The following is a 23695-nucleotide window of genomic DNA, read 5'->3' on the forward strand; positions in this document are numbered from 1 at the left end:
GTTATGATACGGCAAACATTCTTTTAAATGTTATGCGACAAGCCCAGAAGACAAGAATTGATTTCTTGATCAATTATTTATCAGCCTCTAGAATAAATTAAAAGCGATTACCCTTTGTTTACTTTGTCGTCGTTATTTACTGTTGTTATCCGCACATGGATAGTTAAATATAATTTCCATACTGCGAGTAACTACTACTCTCACTTCTACTCTCTAATAAAGATATATTTAATGTATTTTGTATTCGGTGAACGACACGATTATGCTTTTATTGTGAAGGGGCTTCAAAAACAAGTACTCGTCGTCGCTTCTGTGTGACGACATCACGTAATGGTTTTCGGTAACTGTTCGCCCTTTCGTCACATTTGGCTTAATTATTGTTATTTAGCCACACTAGAGAAATGCACTCTAACTAATAATTATAATATAATGTCCTGATCTTGCATTTTGGTACGAAGACGATAATTTAAAATGCCTTTTTATATTAATTATTATTTTGTCACGAAAGTACCAACTGCTGCAGTCATCTAGATTGGCTGGACAGCCGTTGAGCTAACATGTGAGAGCACTTGTGTCATGTCAGGTACGCGTCTTTAACAAATGACAACAAAACAGTTGACAATTGAATTTCCCTTAAGATAAATAGTTAGAATGTATTAATGGCGTTATTTAAGTTAGTTGTTTACATTTTGCAAACAGGCTAACATCGAAGCTAAACCGTAGCATGTCCTCTGTCCGCCACTGTCAACACCTTCAGTAGACGTAAACGGGACGGCGACAGTTATTACAAACATGTCCGCGTGCAAAAGGTTGCTTTCCTTCGCGAAGCATCGACTCTTGTGGACGCAGGCTCGGAGACATGTCACAACATGGTCTCCCGTCGGAGCTGCTTTCAACGCCAAACCTCACAGGAGACTGAACCGGTTCGAGACAAACGGGGTTTGTATCCATCTTAAATGCGTCTGTTAAGTTACTTCGTGAATGCAAAATAGCCAATGCCAGTCTCTCTGTCTCTGTGTCTCTCTGTCTCTGTGTGACCTCTGCCCTCAGGGTTTGTTTGGGGTGCCAGAGCTGAGCTGCCCTGCAGGCTTCCAGGCCGTCACAGAGACGGTCCTGAAGAACACGGAGCTTCTGGTGGAAAAAGCCTGTTCTTGTTCTCCAGGGGTGGAGACGGTCGAGTCGTTCGACCAGCTCTCGGATGGTTTGTGTAAAGTGGCTGATCTGGTGGGTTCAACACACCAATTGCCCAAAAAACACCATGCATCACAACTGACCACAGCATTTAACACCCTTTTTGTTTTCTGAAACTGAAGCCAGAGGTGTTTTCTGTAGAGTCGTAAAGCAAAGTGTCCTTTATTTTTCCATTCCAGGCAGACTTTGTTAAAGTAGCCCATCCGGATCCAGCGTTTCGCAAGGCTGCAGAGAAAGCCTGCATGGAGATTGGCACGGTTGTTGAGAAGTAAGCGGCACTAGGGATAAATACCACAGCACATTTGGTTTACGTTAATCGTTAAAAGACATTTTTCTACAAGCTTCGGTTGAGTCAGATCTTAAGTAACACTCACTTTGTTTGCTGGTTGTGCGTTTCAGGCTGAACACCAACACCAAGCTATGCCAGAGCCTAAAAACACTGCTGGACAACTCGGACATTGTGGCACAGCTGGACCCTGATACAAAGTACTTTACATTTCACTCTCATCTCATGTAGTGGATGGATATAAGCTTTATTGTTCATCTCTTTCCATCATTGTATCGATGTCTACTGCCAATATTATGTCCAATAATGGTATGTTATTCATTTATTTGTGATTTTTCTAGACGAGTAGCAGAGCTGTTTATGTTCGACTTTGAAATCAGTGGAATTCATCTGGACGACAAACTGGTGAGATGGCCATAACTTTTATTAGTATTAGTGTAACGGACGACGTGTTTCAATGTACTTCTGTTTACCGAACGTACTGAACATGCTGCTGCTTTTTTCTGCAGAGGAAAAAGGCAGTCGCCCTTCACGTGAAGCTGTTGGATCTAAGCAATGAGTTTTTGGTCGGCTCTCACCTGCCGAACAGAATTGCGAGGTCTGCCATTCCTGAGCATTTACACCTGCATTTTGCAGATGAAGGAAGCTTCATCCAAATTGGGGGTTTACATGCAGATTCCCCTGATGACTTGGTATGTGTGTCATTTGGTCTGAGTCACTAGAACAGTTCTTGGTTTTGCCCAGCAGGTGGCACTGTTGGAACATGTATTATAATAGGACTGGCTTTAAAGACGGGTTGAAAATCATAGGAGAGTCTGTCCTGATTGTTAAAAAAATATCTTTCAAAATGCTTTAAAAAAGGGGGTTTGAGAGCATTTTTATGGGGAAAAAAATTATTTTGCCCAAATTTTTTAACTTGAATTTGATTTTTTTTTTTAATATTTATGTTTCTTTCAGATCTGAATATTTTACAGTTACAAGAACGGACTTTATTCATGTTAATAGTTTTTCTAGAATCTTAATATCATTATAATGGCGCTGATAATGACTCCCATGAAGGAGGCTAAAAGCAACATCCAGACAAACAGTAAAGTGGAGAGCAGTATGATACAGCAATGTGTAAAGTTAAAACTCAGTCTAAGTGACATGAAGACAACAATCTGACAACTCAGGGATGTGTGAAGTAATGATTACTGTTATCGGACCACTCAGATTTTGCTCAACTTTCCCTGTAGCTGATTAGCAGATTGTATTTTTCCTCCTCCTACATGTTTTTGTTGCTTTTTATTGTATAATTAATTTGGCTTCATCCTCTCATCCACTTTTAGGTGCGAGAGATTGCCTACAGGATTTACCTTTATCCAAACGCAGATTTGATGGAGTGTCTGGAAGAGCTGCTGAAATGCAGATACAAACTGGCCAAACTGGTGGGCTATGACTCCTACGGACACAGAGCCCTGAAGGGAACAATGGCCAAAACGCCAGGTTGATATGCGTCTTTGCTTCAGCGGTCTTCTTGTGCCCTGGCAACTGGTCTCAGATAGTTTAAAGTGCTCCAACTGAATATGTTTTTGTCCCCTTACAGAGACGGTGATGAGCTTTCTTCAGCTGTTAACAGACAGGCTGTCAGACAGGTACAAAAATGTACAATCTAATGTGCTACCTTGCTTTGAGCCTGATATGTCTAAAGATGCTGAGGTTCATGGGAGCGTTTGGTTTTAAAGGGAAAGGGAAATAAACATCAAAGATGCTTTGCTACAAGCAGAAAAGGCAGGAGCTACTTAGGGTGAGATGTTGGATGAGTCCTCTCTTGCCTTTGCGGTTGGTCTTGCTCCACCTCTTGGCTTTGTAGTTTCCAGGTCCTTGGCAAACCACCACAATGATCTATTTGTGTGAGCTTTGTTGACGTAGCGTCGTAGAACGGCTTGTGGTTTGGTTGCTAGAAATATGTAAAGGTGCAGCATCTTGGACTATCCCGTGTCCTGCTGCAGCCTAAGTGTTGTCGGGCACTTGACGGGGTTGATCCTCATTTCCTGTTTACCATATTCCTTAATGTGCTAGGGTTTTCACTTTCCTGTGTTCCTGGGGGGGGGGGGAAATATAATTTTGGATACAGATCATAGTGTTCAGTCTCTTCCCGTGCACTCATACGCACCAGTTTTGGTTACTCATTTCATTACTCAACTCAACTCAACTTTATTTATATAGCACTTTAAAACAACCGTAGTTGAAAACAGAGTGCTGTACAGAGACATAAAACAATTAAAACACTAAAATAAATAAAACAGACAGTAAAACAGGTGTTTCATTGTTTATAAAAGCAATTAGAAACAATAAAACAATAACTTACTAATGTAATTACTTACATTGCTGATCTTCACAATCCATTACTTGTTTTGTGTGAACCTGAATTTTTTATTTTTTTTTATATATTTTAATTTTTTAATAAGAAAATCTCTTGCGCTTCTTTTCACATTCCATGAGCCAGTTTGTAACATCAGGGCTCCTCAAACAGACCCCTAAAATATGCAAATCATGTGCACCTGAGAATCTAAATTACCCACAGGTATGAATGTGAGCCTGCTGGCATGGCAGCCTGTCCAGGGTGTTTCCCCGCCTTCAGACAAATGCATTTTGGGATAAGCTCTGCCCCCCTTGACCCCGAGTAGAGATATATGGGTAAAGACTGGAATGAATGCCTCAGGTCAGTTAGCTCATAACTTTTTCTTTTTTTTATCTCACAGAACAGCCAAAGACTTTAAGATGATGAGCAACATGAAGAAAAAACTCAACCCTCGGAATTCTGTAAGTAATCTACTTTTTTTCTGCCGTTGGTTCACAACATATTCTTGACATGTCAGGATTTTCTGTTATTTGTAACATAACTGACTTTCATTATATTTTAGATTCACTATAAATCAGTTTTGACTATTTTAAGTGTAATCCGTATCATATGTAAGTAAAATAATCCTGGTGTTTTTTTCTGTTTTTTTCTATTTTTTCACAGGAGCTCATGGCATGGGATCATCCGTACCTCAGTGGTGTCTTGCGTGCTGAAAGGTGAGTCGTTAGTATCTTATGAAACTTACTTTTCAGCCTGCTGTCATTCGATAAAGTCATCCTGGTCACTGTGGGATGGTTTTTAAATGCTTGTAATGCTCAACTCATCCTCAGGTGTCAGATGTTACAAAAGGTGTTCAGGGAGGAGTATGGGAGTTGGGTTAGGGTTATCTCTCCTTTCTAATCCAGCACAATCTGATATGATCTCCTGCTTTAGCCTCTTGGTTTTCTTTTTTATTGCCTGTTAGCTGTAGCAAGTTTATGTTTCGGCTCCAGATCCCAGTGTTCCCAGGATTGGCCCAGCCCATTACTTGTTGTCCTCTGTGCAGCATTGCCATTTAGTTCAAGTGCGTTTTGCAGCTCCTTAAACATTTGATCACTACATTTGACACGTGGCAACATTATTGCCTTCACATTCAGATTTTCTCACTCTTTGCCTAATTTTAATTTGATGACTAACATATGGTCCATATTATTATCACTGATATTTTTCTTTTTTTCCCTCTGAAGTTATAGGATCGTGTTTAGTTTTGTAGTTACAGAAAAATCATTTCATTTTTTTTTTTTTTTTGTCGTAAAACCTGTATTTCTCCATTATTGTTGAATTAAATAAGTTTATCTGAGAGTTGATCAGTTTGGTCAATGTTGAATATCTACAGTGACTGACAATGGTGCTGAAACAGTGAAATATTTAAGTTATTTTCTTTTAAAGAAATGCCGCTCAGAACTTCCACAGTTTCCAGCTTCCCAGTGTCTTTTTCAGTTTCATAACTCTGTAAATGGAAGATCTGTTGGCATCCGACTGTTCTCTAGATATGAGAAGAATGGAAGTAATCTGGATCAGTTGAATACAAAAATGTTAGTTATAATGGTTTCAAGCTGTTTTTATGTTGTTGCTGAAACACGTTGTTGACGCCTTTTGTATTAGATGGATCCAGATAACTGGAAATGAGGGTAGTGAGAGATGGGGAACAACATGAAATGGTGCAAGTTGTAGTTCACGGTCTGCGTCTCATCCCCGAGGTCACCTTGGTCATCTTTGTCATTCTCAGCAGCTCACTTCTATAATCCGAGATTCTAAGTTTAGCTGTTTTTATGAGTTATTTTGTCTCCAACTTTTACAGAAATCTCTGTTCTTAATGAACTGCACTTTTCCCTCCCAGCAGTCAACAGAGACTAATAACATGACGGGCCAAGCGTTCCGGAGAACAGCTTTAAATAAATCTTTATTGCAGACATCATAGATCCCTCATGTGTCCTTTTGGATTTAAGCGGCCAGCAAATTGTGCGCGTCACCACTCATTGGTGACTGTTCCCAGGAGGACTGGATTTGTTTGCATGTCCTCCTTTCTGTCACACATTTCTCCTGTTCGTGGTTTTGGGTTCTGCTAGATGGCAGGAGGACATTCCTAAATTTGAGGATGCAACATTAAAAAGCGATTTCCCCGCTGAGCTGCTACTGTTTTCTTTTATACACGCGAGTTTGCGAACACACACACAAGTCACTGGTTGGCCATTGTTATTCTTTTATTTATCTCGTTCTTTAGATAATTATGTGTGCATTAGGTTTGTGATAAGTTGGCATTTATACCCCAACTAGTCGTGAGGCTTTTTATGACAAAAACCCTTTGTTCTGCTTTATATTGTTGCTTATGGCAGGTACAACATAGAGCCCAGTCTGTACAGTCCATACCTGTCTCTGGGCGCCTGCATGGAGGGTTTGGACAACCTCTTCTCTCAGCTGTACGGTGTGTCGCTCATGTCCGAACACCCGAGTGCCGGTGAGGTCTGGAGCGAGGATGTCCGCAAACTGGTAAATCTTATCGTGCAAAATGTCTTGAATTGTGTTTGATCAATTCTCCGTTGCTATTTGAAGTCTGTTTTGTGTCCAACATTAAAACAAAAGCAGCTTTCTACCATTTGGAAACTATATTTCAAAGATCAAAGTTGTTCCACTACTGTATCCTATGTGTGTTCCCAGGCTGTGGTTCATGAGACAGAGGGATTATTGGGATATATCTACTGCGACTTTTTCCACCGGCAGGATAAACCTCATCAGGTGTGCATACACAAGTCTACATTGTCTTTACAGGTTCATGTAGTGTCTCCTAGGGCTCTCCATATTTGAATATTTAACAAAATATATATATTTTTTAATCTAATTTTCAATTTACCTTTCAAATCAAATAGTGTTTCTTAGCATAACAGAATAAAAGCCCATGTCACTGACCTCCTGCAATATGTAACCTTGAAACTGATGTAGTAAAATTAGATGTTAATTGTCTGAAAAGGTGATAAAATATGAAACTACATACTTTTATGGGGGGGATCAATCACACCTTCCTTATCCCCCACCTTCCAGGACTGTCACTTCACCATCCGTGGCGGCCGCTGGTGCCAGGAAATGGGCCAGTACCAGCATCCGGTTGTGGTGTTGATGCTGAATCTACCCCACCCAACCAAGAGCGCTCCCACCCTGCTCACTCCCGGCATGATGGAGAACCTCTTCCATGAGATGGGACACGCCATGCACTCCATGCTGGGGCGCACTCGGTACCAGCACGTGACCGGTGAGGCGTGAGCTCAGATTGGAGTCTGTAATTATGCAAAATGTTTCTTGACATCTACATAAATATGTATTCAAGCTGTTTACCTGGCAGAGGATCTAGCAAATGTTTGGGTGTATCTTAAATGATGGCTATGCATCCTAAATGCAATTTAGCTAGAATTGGGTAGTTAGATATGGAGCTATAAAGCTTACTTGAATAGAGGGTAAATCAGGCAGTGTGAGCCCCGAGGAGAGCTTTAGCTTATCCTTGGCAACCAAGGCTGTCATTCGATACCCTTTCACCTGTCAGATAAAGCTGATGGATAGCTTCTCCAGTAATTCAAGTTGCCGAAAGTATTTATTTTACACTAATAAATGTATCCATTCACTCAACTTGAGGCCCTTCCCTTGGTGAACACCATGTTTACAGTTGTTTAGACGTGCTCCGTGAATTAAAATTGGGTCTGAAAGACCATGGCAGTTACATCACCAGTAAATCCTATCTTCTTCCTTTTTCTTTTTTTTTACTTCTCTAAATCTCTTTTTATATCAGATGTTGTACTTGATTACATCACGCCATCTGTGGCTGGTTAAAAACACGCACAGTACTGAGCGCAGTGCGGCCGTGTGTCAGGTCATCTCTTGTCTGGTTTCGGCCCGACATCCCTTTTGTTTTATTTTCGTGTTCTTGTGTCTAAGCTCTGACATCTCTCCTCTAGGAACCAGATGTTCGACTGACTTCGCTGAAGTCCCGTCCGTCCTCATGGAGTACTTTGCCACTGACTATAGAGTCATCAGCCAGTTTGCACGCCATTATGAAACTGGACAGGTATACCCAAAACTGAAGCACTAAGACATGCCCAGTGGTTGTAGACCGATCGTAATTATAGTAATATTAATGCCTTCATATTTAGATTTTAGCTTTGATGTTATGAATTAAGATTTGAGCCACATTGACAGTTATCGTGTCACTCACGACTAAAAAGGACGGACCTAGATGAGAAAATGGCGTCTTACTGGTTTCTTCTGTGTGTCGGTTGAATCAGCCTCTGCCTGAGACCATGGTGGCTCGCTTGTGTGAGTCAAAGAAGGTGTGCGGCGCCGCTGACACCCAGCTGCAGGTAAAACCACCAACCTCATGCACATCACTTACAATTATATCTAAAAGTATGTTATACTTTTACTTTTACTTTTTGATGTGACTTATCATAAACATTTCTCAGCATCTTGTGGGTGAAGGGGCTACACAAGCGCCATAGGCTGCTGGGTTTGGGCTTATCTGTCCCTTAGCTGGTTTAACAAACAGGGATTACACAATTTTAAATAGTTTTAAAGTGCTTTAACTTTGTTATCGATGGAAAATATAGACAAACATAATGGTTTGCACCTTTTTCTATGGAAAGCGTGGTTACTGTCGAGCAGTACACTGTTTTATTTTCTTTTATTATTAAGTTCTTTATCTGTACGACTGATTTAGTAGTGACAGATGTTTATTTATTTCCTGGGCAGATTTTCTATGCTGTCTTGGACCAGATCTATCACAGCCAACCTCAGAACCGCTCCACCACAGAAATCCTGAAGGAGATGCAGCAGAAGTTCTACGGCTTGCCTTATACGGCCAACACGGTACATCCCCAGCTGCCTGTGTGCTATTTAACACACTCTCTGTGACTTCTTAGCTTGTCTCTTTAATACTTTGTCTTTAGATCAATTACAGCCTTTTGAGACTTGATCATTTCGGGAAAGCTCAATTCCCCAAAGACTCTCACCGCTCAGTTGATCACAGCACAGAAATAACACATGCTGCGCCGAGTAGTACTTTTAGCTTTCTACTTTTTCTCCTTCGTTCTCTCTGGTTTTATATCTTTTACCCAGGCACAGCAGCGTTTAAGGGATTAAAGCCTTTTTGAAGCCCTGCTAAAATAACAAAGCAGAGGTATACTTTGAATGAGCTCTCCCTGGGGGAAATATTTGAAACTCTTCCTCCCGGTCCTTTAATGAAAAAAGCTCTCTATTTCCCCCACTTTTGCAGCTGTGGGCAAGTGGGTGAGGCCAGGAGGGAGAAGGGAATCAAACAACCAGTCATATTTTAGCCAGGAATGGCCTTCTTCAAGCATTTACTCTGGGCTATAATTATGTGGGGTGCCATCAGGAATAGAGATTACAGAACGGCTGTATATTCTTCCAAACGTCAGTGTCCTGGCCAGCATTTCTCCTCAACAGGAGTCCTCCCACTCTTTTTGCTTGTGCCCCGTTTTGTAGGTCTCTCTACAGAGATTACGGTTTATGTCATATAGTGTCTCGATGTCGCAGTCGTCCCTCTTCGACGTTTTCAAACCACACTGAAAGCTCTAACAGACGTTTCGCCTCCGTGTGCACAGCAAACCGCAGCAGGATCGCTTCCCTCACGTGAACTCTGCTGAAACGGAGCGTGATCGCAGCGCTTTGAGTTTCTTGAAGTGGATCATCATTGGATCAGAGCAAGTGAAATAAGATTTGTTTAGATCCTGCAATGACAGGCCCTACTTAAGCTTTTTTTTTTTTTTAAATGTTGCCCTCTGTCCCCATGGAAACACGGCTCAGGAAAAGTTTCCACAGCAAAGTGAATATCTGAGTGGCTAATAGGTTACGGAGAGCCACAGATTATAAACATTCGGGCGATGCTGACGTGTGTATAGTTTATGGAGCAGGGCTATCATTTTCCCACTGTGTGCAGAGAGAAAGAGGGAGAATCAGCTGCGAGTAACACAGACCACATGCTCACCTTTTGAGCCGAAGATAATATTTGGAAATAAATGGCAGAAAGCAAGATGTTATGCTCGCCGTGTTGACATTTCTTTAATCTGCTATTCTTGGCTTGAACGCTTAAGGTCAAGGTGGGCAGCATTTTTAAATGCACACCCGACCACATGTAATCCACACTTTCCTGTAAAAATGTGGAAATGCACCACAGCACCGTGAACGAAACCTCACAAGTTGAGTTTGGAGAGAACAAAATGTGTCTTTTATCTCACTGACAAGAGGAACAGAGTTAAAAGCCTCTCCCAACTTTGCTTCCTTTTTGTATGTTAGGATCAAAAGGATAGCTCGCCGACACGTCGCCCACTCGCACTCTTACACAAAAGTTAAAATGAATCACATGATGGGAGGCAAAGGGGTCGGAAACAAAAAGGATTTTGGAAGTCTGAAAATCGTTTTTGTTGCACGTTTTGATGAAGTGTTTAAAGCGTCTTGTCAAAGACTCAGACGGTACACCAAAAAGCACTTCAATAGCTACTGTTTCCAGAATATAAGCGACTATAAACCAGTGAGAACACAGTGGAGTCAAAGGGTCTTCAAATGAAAGGCTGGCTCTCCCATAGATTTAAAACACGATTCTTTGATGACTTGATTTTGTTTTTGTGCATCCAAAGAATTTCTGCACATTTTCAACGTGTGAATTAACTCCAAAATGTTTAGACATTTAACCTACATGACCAAAGACGCTGCATCGCTGCGTTTCAGCTGACAAAGTAAACTCGGTCAACTTTAGCTTACCCGCGGTTTTCTGAAGCCAGAACTGCCCCCAGGAGTGCTATTTACTCTAATTAAAGTCACCGCAGCCCAGAGGAGTCTCGTCAAGTTGACACTTTCCAGCATAAGCATTTTTAATGCTTTTGGATCCCCAAGCTTTTTTTTTTTTATTAAAGATTCTCACACTTTGAAATCCGGTAATATAATTGGGAAGATATTTATGTATGATGAAAGGGTGTGAAACGTACAGGTTTTCAATTGTTTTTGGCAGGTGGCTTTTGGTGATGCTGTTTTTAGATTAGTTTTCCACATTGCTGTATTTGAATTTATAATGTATTAATATTATAAGTATATACTCAGGTCCCCTGATCTCAATGAGCTTTACCAGATTAAAGCTGCTATAGCCAATCATTTTATATTAACAATGGATCAATGTGTAGGGATGAAAGGAGTTGCTCGTCCACAGAGAATTATTATTGGCTTCTTCTAGTTCATTGTTTCTGTTTTATGGATCACTTTATTGTTTTGGTGCATTGCAGTGTCGTTATTGGACAAACACAACAGCTAATGTTGCATTACATGTATGGGATTTGTATATTAGCAACCGTTTGAGAGTTCAACGCCATTTGGCTGTCTTTGTATTCTTTTAAAGACAAACTCTATAAATGTGTCTGGATCTCCTCGTACAACCTCCCTTTAGAACTAGCATCCATTCTGTCATCATCTTCTAGTTCCTGTCAAACCAGCTGGAGTTGCATACACCATCAACTGGACGGTGGAGCAGAACTGGATCATGCACAGTTGCCGTGAAGACTTTCTCATCATTAAAGGGTTTAATATTAGGCTGCCGTGATTTTACCCACAGGCAATATAGTGTGCCAGGACTTTCTTTGACACACAAACTCAATACATATGTTGTCTACATAATCAGATGCAGACAATAATTTCACTTTCAGTTTGAGTATAAATCATAAACATGTTTAAAGTGGAGGTGGAGGGAGGCGTCTGCAGTCTGTTATGGTTTTGCTAACTGTGGCAGCTGGTGTCTTTTCTAAACAACTGAATGTTTGAGTGTTTGCCAGCTGAATTCCCCCAGAGTCCCCGTTTGCAGAGATCATAAAAGCTCGTCTTTATAGATATGGAGAGGGGCCCCCTCGGGCAGCGGCAGGAGAGAAGAGAGAACAGAGGAGAGGAGAGGAGAAGGGGGCTTTCTACCAGTTAGGAGTTTCCATGTTTTGTCCTTCAAATAAGGAGCTCGCAGGTTGTGGTTTAATGTTTTGTCTTTAAGGTTTGTTGGAGAGAAAAAAAGCGTATTTATTTCAACGATGACATCAATAAAGACAACAGAGGCACCTTAAAAGATGAGATATAGTGTTTGACATTTTTGACAGCATTTATTTTAATATCTTATTAGTGGCAAAACTAAAAATGAAAAGACTTTTTGTTGAGTTATGTTTATTTCTTTTTTTAATATGGGAGGATGTTTTAATCCCCGGTCAAAGCTTCATTTGTAGTTAACATCTTGAGCCTCACTTTGTGCCTTTTTACTGGAATAGCTAGCCGTTTTTACGAGCAAAACATTTTAAGCCTTTTCAGGCCACGCTGCTGCCTCTTCACACACACTGAATACATGAATACAGAGCTCTGTCACATCCAGTCTGGTGCAGTAGAAATGTTGACGTCCAGATCATTTAAAAAATGCCTTCTTTTCACTGTGATAATGGTTTTCCTCCATAGGCGTGGCAGCTGAGATTCAGCCACCTGATTGGCTACGGGGCCAAGTACTACTCCTACCTCATGTCCCGCGCCGTGGCCTCAATGGTTTGGAAACAGTGCTTTGTTCAGGATCCTTTAAACAGGTGAGACATCTGACCACTGTTAAAACTAATAACAAAGTATCTAATTGAGCAGGCAGACAAGGGAGGGAAAATGTTTAACCTTTAACCAAACCAAACCAACCTTGTGTTGAAATTCATTATCTAAGATATTGGCTGGGTTTGATTCAACTTAATTTCACTTCTTATGAAACAAACAAACCAGATCCTCCTTTTCGTAGCAAGGAGATAACATGTAATTGTGACATAACGGCATAGAAAAAATGTCTCTTTCTTTAACACCTTTACTGTGAAAGGGCCGCCCCAAACACGCAAGACTAAAGATCAACAATAAAATCGTAAAAACATTTTGTTCTCTTGCAAAACTTTTTCATTCAGGGAGACGTGCTATCTAATTCATTTGTCCTCTGAGAAACAGTAAATTCATTAAATTGAGAGTCCCATACCCTTTTTTTCCAAGCTACCACTAACTCGCATAGGAAACCCTAAATTTAAACTTTGCTTTTCGAGCGCAGAGACATGCCTCCTGACAGGCTTCTCATGGATACTGTTAAGTCCCTGCCGTCTGACATTGAACATGACATTAATATGAAACTCACGCCGACTTAGCAGGTGTCTGCCATGATTCACAGACACTCACTAGCATGCAGACCCTCCCCGATCACAAGTGTTTGCCTATGGACGAAGCACAAATGCTTTGTTTTGAAAAATGAAGCCTCTGCCATATCTCCATCAAGTGGAGCCCTGCAGCGTTTGCAATCTCTTTTCTTTTCCTTGGCCGTCTCTCTGTCTTCCTTGTCTCTCTGAGATTGTTTTACTTCTACCTGCAGTTGTTAGATCTCTGTTTCCTGTCACCTGTCTGCTGTGAACAGGCAGCTTAGGAGACTTGGCCCTGGGCTCCGAGTGGCCGTGGTGGAGGGATTGACGGGGGAGAATGCAGGTGTCTGTAACCTTATCTCTTTCTCTTCCGTGTTTGTCCTTTCTTTCCTCTCTCAGGGACATGGGTGAGCGTTACCGTCGGGAGATGCTGGCCCATGGAGGAGCAAAGGAACCCATGCTGATGGTGGAAGGTAACTTACCCTCTACATCTGAACATGTTTGAGTTGCATCAGACTCGAGGCCTCATTTCTCCCTCAACTATTTTTTTGGCAGCTGACCTTTTTGACCCCCACAGCCTTCCGGTCCCCCAGGCCAGACTTTGCAGTTTATTTAACGGTTAAGATTCCCCAGAGTCCATCTTCAGGATTCCTTTGGCTAGGAAGTGTCAGTCCATTAACTTACAGTAGCATCAGTAAAAGATAGGTTGTTCATAATTAATGCTGCTGGATTTGTTTTGACTGCCTGGAGGGTCAACTGCCTTTGAATTTACTGTTGGTTTTGGGTTCTGCAATCGCCCCTCATGAGACGCAAAACATCATTAATCATACTGATTATTATTTACAATTTGACAGTCAGTGGAAAAGGCACACAAAAAGTTAGATAATAGAAGTAACTAACTATTGTTTTTGTTTACTTGGACCTTTTCAAATGTGTAATAGTGGAAACAAATTAGGTTGTTTTTGTTGGCTCAAGTTGTTAAAATACAATGATATAGAGGTGGTAGGAAAGAAAGACATAATAAATGGATGGATAAAGAAGCTTGGGGTTATTGGTTATTTATGTATGAAGTAATATTGACAAAGTTTATTGAAGTCAGTTCCACAGTAGCACCTATTTACCACACTCCCAACGTTTCTTATCTCTGTTTACAAGAACAACCCAGACACACACTCAATCCTGCTCTGGTATAAACTGTCGGGTCGGCTCCCTCTGGCAACCAAATTCACGCTAGTCCAACCCTAAGGTCAGTTGTTAGATCAGCTTAAAAAAGAGCAAAGACAAAATCCAGAAGGCAGAAAAGACAGACATGGATGATTATGGGTTTGAACCCTGAAAACTGCTGACTTGCAGCGCTGAAAACTGATACATTCCAGTTTTGCGTTTAACCAACATCTTTCATCCAGCGTGACTCGAGAGAAAGTGCACCGTCGGTCAGTTGGTCCGCATCTTTGGTCCGACTGAAATATCTCAACTATTGGATGGATGTCCCTCCCTGAATTATAATAACTTTGACAGTCCTCTGACTTTTCAACTAATGCAGGGAAACTCATTTTGCTTTTTCTTTTGCAAAACGACAGAGAGGCCAGTTAATAAACACATAACAGACATTCAGGGTTTAGCCCAGATCTATGTCGGGAGGTGCGGGGGATCCTCTCCAGGCCCCCTTTTTTTTTATGAACTGGCACCTTATTTTTATTAAGTAAAAAACAAAAATCCAAATCAATTTATTTACATTGTGAATAAGACCATTTTTTTACAACCTGCAGGCCGTAAGTTGAGCATCACTGAAGCAGCGCCATCATCAGATCAAAATTTCAGTTTATTGATTAATTTGGTTTCTTACTAATTTCCTTCCCAGCAGCCTCAGCTGTATTGTGCGTTGTACTGTAGTTCTCAGTAGCATATGTTGGCATGCTACACACTATGATGGTGAACATGGTAAACTACATACCTGCTACACATCAGCATGTTATTGTCACTGTGACATTGCACATAGGTCATCATGTTAACATGCAGATGTGAGCATTTAGCTCAAAGCACTGATGTGCTAAAGCTTCGCTGTCTGTCTGTAATCATCACAGTGTAGTTATGTCCTCTAAGTAGAAGCTGCACTTTCTTTATATAGGCGTGACAGGCAAAACCAACTGCTTCCCCTTGTTGCCCCCTTCTCTTCATCCTCCCATCACTTCCTCCTCGAGCACTCACTGTTGCATGTCTGGACAGGACAACAGAGGAGAAGGTGAGAGGAGAGGCATTAGTAATATCCTGTGACGTTTTTGGGATTATACTGTGAATCTCTCCCTCAGGGTCGCCTACTCCATCCTCTGTAGGATTGCCCCTCCGACAGTTCCAACCAGTACTGCACCCAGCTTCTGAAATTACAACCACTAATGGATCAAATCTTTGTTATTAGATCTGCTGTCCAATTAACTGTTGTTGAACTGACAATATTTGCTTTTATGGCTCCCTTTGAAGTGAATGCTACTGTAATTATAGGCCAAGGCCCTGTGTGCAGAATAGTTATCAGGGTCATATTGATCCCTCTGGCTGTCTAGCCCAGCCATAACTCATTGTAGAAGCCAAAACTGTAAAAAAGGAAAAAGAAAAAAAAGCTTGTGGGAATCATCCATCCATCGTCTACTGCTTATCCTGTATTCAGGGTTGCGGTGGGTGTGGAAATCACACTTACCCAAAATAATGTCATTTAAAAAAAAATGTGGATCAAATTAAGAGCCTTAAAATGGTTAGATATTAATTCCAGTCTCACATTTTCTACCATCATATTACCATAATGCATCTCTCTATAGTCCACTCTCCTGCATTTATGATTATCATCTGCAATCCATTTGTTTCTTCTTTTTTTTTCATCATAATAAAAATCCAATCCATGCCTGGTGAAATGCTCAAACCCAAATAAAAAATCCTCATATTTAAAGAGGCTCATTCTGCCGCCTCGTTTTGATGGCGACATATGTCCTCGTAATTTACCTTAAGATCATGAAAGCTGCAGTCAGAGTTATAAAAGCACATCAGCGCATGTGCTGAAACATTTAGCTTTTCACCATTTTTCACCGTGGGGTTGAGAGGTTCATAGTGACCATCTTGAATTTCTATTGAGGAATGGAAAAAACAATTGAATAAGAGCGGCCCTTTTATATCAAAAGCAATATTTAGGCCAGAAGAGAGCAGAAGGCTAGAGGAAGGACACAGAAACCAGATCTGACACGTAATTCTTTCAATCAAAGACCCTTGAAAATGGAGGCGTGTAACATTTTCCTTGCTATCCCTCGTGGCAAGCTGGTAGAGGGGGCACACAGGGAACAGACCAAGTAAGGCCAATCGGAGGTCAGTATTTATCAGCATGGCTCCCTCCCCACTACTGGATGTTTCCCAGGAAAGACGGTGTTGAAATGTAAACCCGGGTATTAAACCCCGAGCAGCCAGCATAAGAACTGAGTGAAATCAGTCCGGGAAAGAGCGTAGGAGGAAAGAACAAGGAGAGAAAGAGAAGGAGAGAGTGAAAGGTGATCAACTGACTAAACCGAACCTCGGCTCCTGCCACAGAGAGGGCTTTCATGTCCCACATGGTTCCCATAGCCCTAACTGACGGGCACAGAAAATGGATCCACTACGGCTCAGTAGCTGGGTTCTTTGTCTGGGGGCAGCGTGGCTGAATAGTTCTTATGACTTCTCACATAGTCGCTAATAAACCCCAAGAGCACGGTGGTCTGGGCAGTCCCACAGCAATTATGTGACAATGATATATAGTTTGGTCTGAACCGGAGGAGAGAAACTTCACAGCAAAGATGTTAAGCTGCGAAATGCTAAATTTATGGCCTTTACTTAAAAGCACAACATGATTTATGATGGAAATTATCTGCAGTGCTCCATACGGCGCAGGTACAGGAGGGAAGTGTCTTATCCTTGATTTACTGATGGTGGTTTGACTTTTGATGAGCACAGAACTGTAATGAAAAAGTCCTAACATTTCAAAGGGGACATATCATGAAAAACTCGTAGACATACATTTGGGTATCTGGAATGCCTACCAGTGCTGCCTAGATCAGAACATCTGATTCAGCCAGTCAGATTGAGATTAGGCTCCCCTTCCTGTGTCACTTGCATGGGAATATATCGCAACCCTTACCCCCCAAGTTTAGCAGGTGTATTTTTACCCTGTTCACTTAGCTTTGTGTGTTAACATGCTAACATTTGCGCTGTACAAGCTAAGGCAGATGGGATTGTTGTTAGTTTTGCAGGTATTCAAAGGAGAAATCTGGTCATTTTTACCCCATTTTCGTTGTCCCCAGGGTCATCCCGACTTATGAGAAGCAAAAAGCCTTTTAGAATCGCTCCAATGCTAACCCATAGGGGCAAGTTTTATCTGCTTTTCTCGGCCTCAGAAAATAATTCCAAGACCTATGCAACACAGGTTGGGTCCTTACGAGACACGACAGCGCTCGTTTAGCTCAAATAGTGTGGCGAAACGACATAAATATGTGTTTTTGCATGGAGTTACTCACCTCAAATCACCACGTAGACATTAGCAGTAGATAGCCGAGCGCGCGCTCGTCCCTCCCAGTCACCACAGAAACGAAAACTTTTTCCTCGTAGTTTTGATTTTGTATCCATATCATGTCCGTAATAAATCCATGAAGCTGTTATGTCCATATGTATGAATATGTTACAACATAGCAACGATTGCTTACAGCTAAACAGCAGCCCATAGCCAAAACAATGCAAGTCTCGCGCAAGTTCCCGTCTGACGTCCTCACTCTGGAGCTGTTTTCAAGCCAGTGAGGACATCAGACGGGAACTTGCACACATCCGGCACTCTACTGCTAATGGCTACGGGGTGATTTGAGGTGAGTAACTCAATGCAAAAACACAGTCATTCTGGGGGGACCATGATTATCTGAATCTAATTTCTTGGTAATCCATCCAAAAGTTGGACTACGTCATTTATTATTAAGTTTGAACCTGTGGTGCTGGTAGAGGGCATCACCAAAGTCAGTAAGAGTCTTCCTCTGGAGACCACGAATGTCAACATTTTATCATTTTCATTTATCTCATTTTTGATACTGATTCATTTTGTGCATGTTCAGGTGGGGCGCATTTTCATACACTAAGGGTTTGGTTTATCCTCAATAACGTGGCAGGTTTTTCTTCTTTTGTGAACTCGCCTACTCCACAAAGAGCCTCCCTGTGCTGTATTTGTCATCACCCTTGTCTTGCTTGCTTTCTGGGCCTGTCGAAGTATTGTTTGTAGGAAAAGTTTCCTGAACTTCAAAGGAGTAATTACAGAGACGGTGAGCCAGAGTTTGCCTCCAGGTTTGACGGAGATAACTGCTCTTCACACCTCGACATGTTTCGAATGGTTACGAGCAGCAGCTGAACGGCTTCTGAAGCAGCCACAAACTTGTTTTTGAAACGTGTGATCAGAACCTCTTAAGTGACTCAAAGGTCTGTGCCTAGTCGGCGAGTGAGTGTGAGTATTTTTTACATAGAGCGTACAGGGAATGCGAGACTGCGGAGGTTCAAGTTACTGCATGCAGTGCAGTTTAAAATATACAAAAAAGTGGAGTGTACTGCTGCTCCTTCCAACTTGCAAGTTGGCTTAATTGGCCTATAAAAACAATCAATTAAATCATGAAAGAACTGAACACAACTAAACCCAAGGGACTGGGATCAATGGCTCATACAAAACCTCCAGTTAAGCTAAGGCCTCTGATTGTTTAAAGACACTTTCCAACAGTGCTGATAAGCACAACAACTGTATTCTGCTACTTGAGCGCTTAAAGTGTAAAGGTACATGCTACACTCACTTTCAGGGATCTAAAAAGATCTTGATATCTTGAAGAATGTAGGTCATCAGACACTTAACTCCCACTTTCAGGAAAAAAAAAAAAGTTTCTAGGCGGTAACTCAGATGTTTGATAAATCCAACGAGCAGTAGCTGCAGGCTGGGCAGCAATTTTTGAAACATTTCTACTGAATTCTTGTCCCCAGAGCTGTCATTACCAAGCTGTTAGCCAGCCACTGGGGTCTTCATTTGATGGATACCCATCGCCCACCACCCTTTAAGTAAATAAGTTATTCTGTTCATGCTGTGCGTGTGTTCTCCTGTGAGAGACGAAGCTCTGTTTACGTGCAAGATGTTATTTAAACTTGCAATTTAAAAAAAACATATATACATATATAAGTATATATATATCGCCCACCACCCTTTATATAAGTTGCCGCTTCTTTCTGTGATCAGAAGGATAAGGCAATGGATGTAAATATTCACTAGGATTTACATGTATAGTCATGTTATTATTAACACAGGCGGTGATGTAAAATTAGCTCCCATTTCTCCGTGGAGAGAATCCCTCTGATCTGTATTGAGAGAATAACTAGAGAATAATATATTTTAGAAGTCTAGCTAAAGAAGTGATTAGAAAGTTCCCACGCCAGCTAAGGCAAGATTGGGCAAGGATAGAGAGTGAGTACTGCACTTTGCTTCCCCAACCAGTACTCTTGGAGAACCCTTGAACAAGGTACTCAACCACCAATAGCTCTAGTGAGGCTGTTCAGTGTCCAAACTGCAAACAAAATGTGCATTCTTAATCGGCAATTTGTCTGAGAATACCATTGTTATTTTAAATACATTGTGTGTCTTTTTAACACCTGCCCAAACTCCGCTGGCCAAGTCTGGCTAACACTCCAGGCCCCCGAGATGACTGTAATGGGTAGAAGCCTTGTTCCTCAATAGCCGTGTCGGTGCCCTTATGAGTGGAAATGGAAACTCTTAAATACGAGATGACTCACACGGCAAAGCCTCTGTCCTAAGGCCCTCCTCACAATGGACACAAAGCACAGCCTATGTTTAGTTTGGCTCTGTGTTTCCTCAGTGTGTCACCAAGACTGAGTGTATAGGTCTGCCCACTGTAATGCTTTCAACTTGTACAGTATCAGTACCATGGAAGTACTGCCGGGACTACTTTTTGACAAGTAAGTAAAGTAGTTCCAGTGATCAATGGACAGTCCAGTGTGTAGGGACACTGTTTCTGGAAGAAAAAACAACAACTTTTAGCTAGTTATTGTTAAAGAAATTTAAAAAAAATCACATAAAAATCATCAAATTAAAATGCGTCTTTTCAATGACTAGTTACGTTGGAATATCACCATGTCAGTCCCGACATCATCGGGAAGAGCCAAACACATTTTGCTACTGTTGGTACCTTTTTTTTGTTTGTTTTTTTCAGTTAGAAGTGGACCTTGAGAACCCCTGCTGTAGCTTAGCATCTGTGGACTTCACTTCAACTCCTCTACGGTGCATCACCCTTCTTTAGCACCCCCACCTTTTCCCCCCCCAGTGTGCTGGTTTTACCCTGCCGGTGTGTTTTGTCTGACTCGGCCCCACCTCCTTGTGTGTATCTATAAAAGCAGCTTCTCGGATCACACACTCCTCCACAGTGTTGTTATGACTTTGAGGTTATCTGTGCATTCCTCTCCAACCCTTCCAGGGATGTGGGCTGAGAAAAGACTCACTCCTCACTGCTCATTGTTGCGCCCCTCTTCATCTACCGGTGGCAGCCGCGTGAGGTGCAGGTGCTGACACCTCAAGCTTTTGGTGATGAGAAGCCGGCGAGGGCACTATTGTTTACCGCGCTAACCTCTTTCATGATCGTCTCTTTCCATCTCTAACTTTCTCTCTCTCTCGCTCTTCCCCTCCTCTTCTCTCTGCATGTCTCATCACTCCTGTTATGTTAACGTTGCTTGTTGAACACACTGCCAGGTGAGGCTCCAGACACCAGATCCCCCGGTGGAAACAGTCAGAGAACGTGTCATTAATCTCTCAAAAAACGTAAACTATTGCCTTTTTTTTTTTGTTAAATTCTTAAGAAATACTGTTATATCATTTTTATGGCACACTATACTTGGACATTTTTGTTGAGTAGTATAAGATAAGGTTTTTTTTATACAAAAAAAATGTCATTACATTTTTATGACATTTAAATGGCTTATTGTATTATGAAACAGCGGGGCTTTTATTATGTGTTCGGGTTATCCGTCCGTCCGGTCCTCTCTCGTGAACACAATATCTCAGGAACCCCTGGAGGGAATCTCTTCAAATTTTCACAAACTTATAGCTGGATTCAAGGATGAACTGAGAACTTCCTGCAGTCTTTTAATTAGGATTATGCTGGCTTGTAAATCTGTGGGGTTCATGTGGCTCCTGCGGTGCATTGGGGACCCCTTGGATGCTGGTATCATCTTGTAGCCAAGGGGTAGGGAGCAACCGTTGGGTAAGAGGAGATGATAATCCCTGCTCTGGTGCTCTCATGCGAGGAGCTTCACTGCTCACTTTCTACCTGCTGAGCCAGTTTCAGGATGGCAGCCATGTCGTCTCCACAGTGTGTACGTGTGTGTGTTTAACTGTCCATATCTTGCTGTGCATTCATGTGTTCAGGATTGCTGTGTAAAACTCTTTGCGTCTCCATTCATGCATGCCTGTGCAGACATGCGTGTGTGTGTGTGTTTGAGTGTGTGTGTGTGTGCTGGAAGTGACCCATGCAGGGGGGAGGGGGGAGCACCTATTTACATTGGCAGCTACACAAGGGGAAATGAACTGGACTTCAAAGCGGGTGCGCAGCTGAATTGTAAAGCAAACGAGGGAGTCCTCCATGCATGAGCTGGCCGACAGGCTCTCAAAACACAGGCAGACATTCCCAGGGCTCGCTCACGGGCTGCACAGTCATATTTGCTTTACAGAACTCGTCACAGTCTGGTGTGACAAGAGTGTGTGAGCTCCTATAAAGCGCCATAAAATGTACAGTGTGCCTTTTTGGTTTTGTTCAAAGCTGAAATTGAAGATAGCTGAGATGTACTGCATGTCTTTGGATCATTCTCTGAGGCCAGTAAAGTTATCCACAGTGTTTGTTTCTTTAGCATTTCTGCACCTGTTTTTCTCAGTATGGGAAGAATGCATGAGATGATAAACGTATTGCATACTGTCTTTAATGATTGGATATAAAATTATACTTACCGTTTGCATTGATTACCTATCAAAGAACAAAATCCAGATATAAAATAAAAGCATCCTGATAATTCATGTATTTATATATATATATATATATATATATATATATTTATATATATATATATATATATATATATATATATATATATATATATAATTTTTTTTTTTTTTTTAAGAGTGCTCTGTTTTGTTAAACCACTGCAGTGACTTCAGTTTAAATGTTCCAAAACGCTATATTTTTCCTGTCAGAATGAGGTGAGATGATGGAAAATGGAAAACCCCAGTGCCCCCACCAGTTTTCCTTTCCTTCCCAGAGAGACGTGCATTGGACAGAAACACCCTAAAACCTGCTGCTTTGTGTGTTTGTGCGACAGGGATGCTGCAGAGGCAGCCCACCATGGAGGACTTTGTGGATGCACTGGTGTCTGAGCTCAATCCAAATTTTGAGACCTTCATCATGGACTCTGAAAGCTGAGAGATGCCTCGGGTGCTGTGGAAACTGACTTGAACCTTTACAAGGCGAAGACCTGATACACAAATGATGCCAGGTGGATGATGTGAAGCAATGTGCACACCCATTCTTCATAAGCATTTTTACCTGTTCTGTAAATTAATTGTTTGCCTTTTATATCTTGCCAGTCTCTCTAAAGTCACGTTGACTTGAGAGAGATACATTTGGCTAATTCTGCTGTCAATATGTTAACTGTGGCACATTCATAGACACTTACCCAATGCGCTGGTCTCCCTTATGTCACCATTAATGGTATTTTTTTTTTTTAAATGAACAGAGAAAATGTGCTCTATAATGTAACATACTGCAATAAATTTCTGCTTCTAATTTTGTGGTTTAATTAGCCTTTGGTTCATTAATCACACAACTAGTATCCCAGTGTTTCCCACACATTGGCGAGACTATGGCGCACCATAGTCTAATTTAGGCCGCCATAGTCTCAATGTTCGCCCAAAATGATTTAATCAAGGCAAATGGACTTAACTAGCGGCTCTAATGATAGGCCTAAACAGGAGGGCAGCAGCGCTTATTATAAGGGGAAATCCTCGCGGCTGGTTTGGCTCATCAACGTTCTGTTTTCCCCGTCGCCATGGCAAGGCGTCCCCTGCGCCTACCCCCCCTCAGCTGCACGAGTTTGACAGTGCGTGCGCGTATGTCAAAACCAAAACACCAAGGAAGGCTGAGGAATAGTCACCCACTTTATTAAAGTCGCAGTCGGCAACATTTGTTTGATCATATTCACTGAAGCCGACACTATGCTCTGATAGAACAACATAAATCATCCGGTTTTAGGGGGGGAAAAATTTGCCTCTATGTCCACGTAGTTGTTTTGCAAAAATCCACTGCGCCCGTATCATCCTGTCCCCTCAGCGCAGTTCAGTTCGTGCACACGCCACAGATCCCACCTCCCCCCTCACGCATGTTACAATATCACAGGCACACGCCTCAAGCTAGGCATACGCTAAATGACGTTAGCAGTTGCTATCTATGAGTAAGTTAGCCAGCCTACCTCTGTGTATGTACGTTTATTTCTAAAGAATATTTAACATGAGAATTGGAAAACATTTAAAATATCCAAAATAAAGAAATAAAATAATAATAAAATAAAAGTTGCCATGGTTACGGT

General features: G+C 41.7%; 1 protein-coding gene across 1 annotated transcript; it reads left to right on the forward strand.

Moving 5' to 3' along the window:
• The first annotated feature begins 544 nt into the window (after positions 1-544).
• LOC311020263 (mitochondrial intermediate peptidase-like) lies at positions 545-22907 on the forward strand. Its single transcript, XM_084020217.1, has 19 exons — positions 545-939; positions 1051-1224; positions 1371-1459; positions 1591-1677; positions 1819-1882; positions 1987-2169; positions 2806-2962; positions 3063-3111; positions 4222-4282; positions 4485-4537; positions 6197-6350; positions 6519-6596; positions 6900-7107; positions 7805-7914; positions 8132-8206; positions 8595-8711; positions 12336-12457; positions 13430-13503; positions 22433-22907. The coding sequence occupies exons 1-19, from the start codon at positions 793-795 to the stop codon at positions 22531-22533; spliced, it is 2103 nt and encodes a 700-aa protein (XP_083876343.1). The 5' UTR covers positions 545-792; the 3' UTR covers positions 22534-22907.
• Positions 22908-23695: the final 788 nt, after the last annotated feature.

Source organism: Eutrigla gurnardus, assembly GCF_963514095.1.
Source record: "Eutrigla gurnardus genome assembly, chromosome: 10".
Lineage (NCBI taxonomy): Eukaryota > Metazoa > Chordata > Actinopteri > Perciformes > Triglidae > Eutrigla > Eutrigla gurnardus.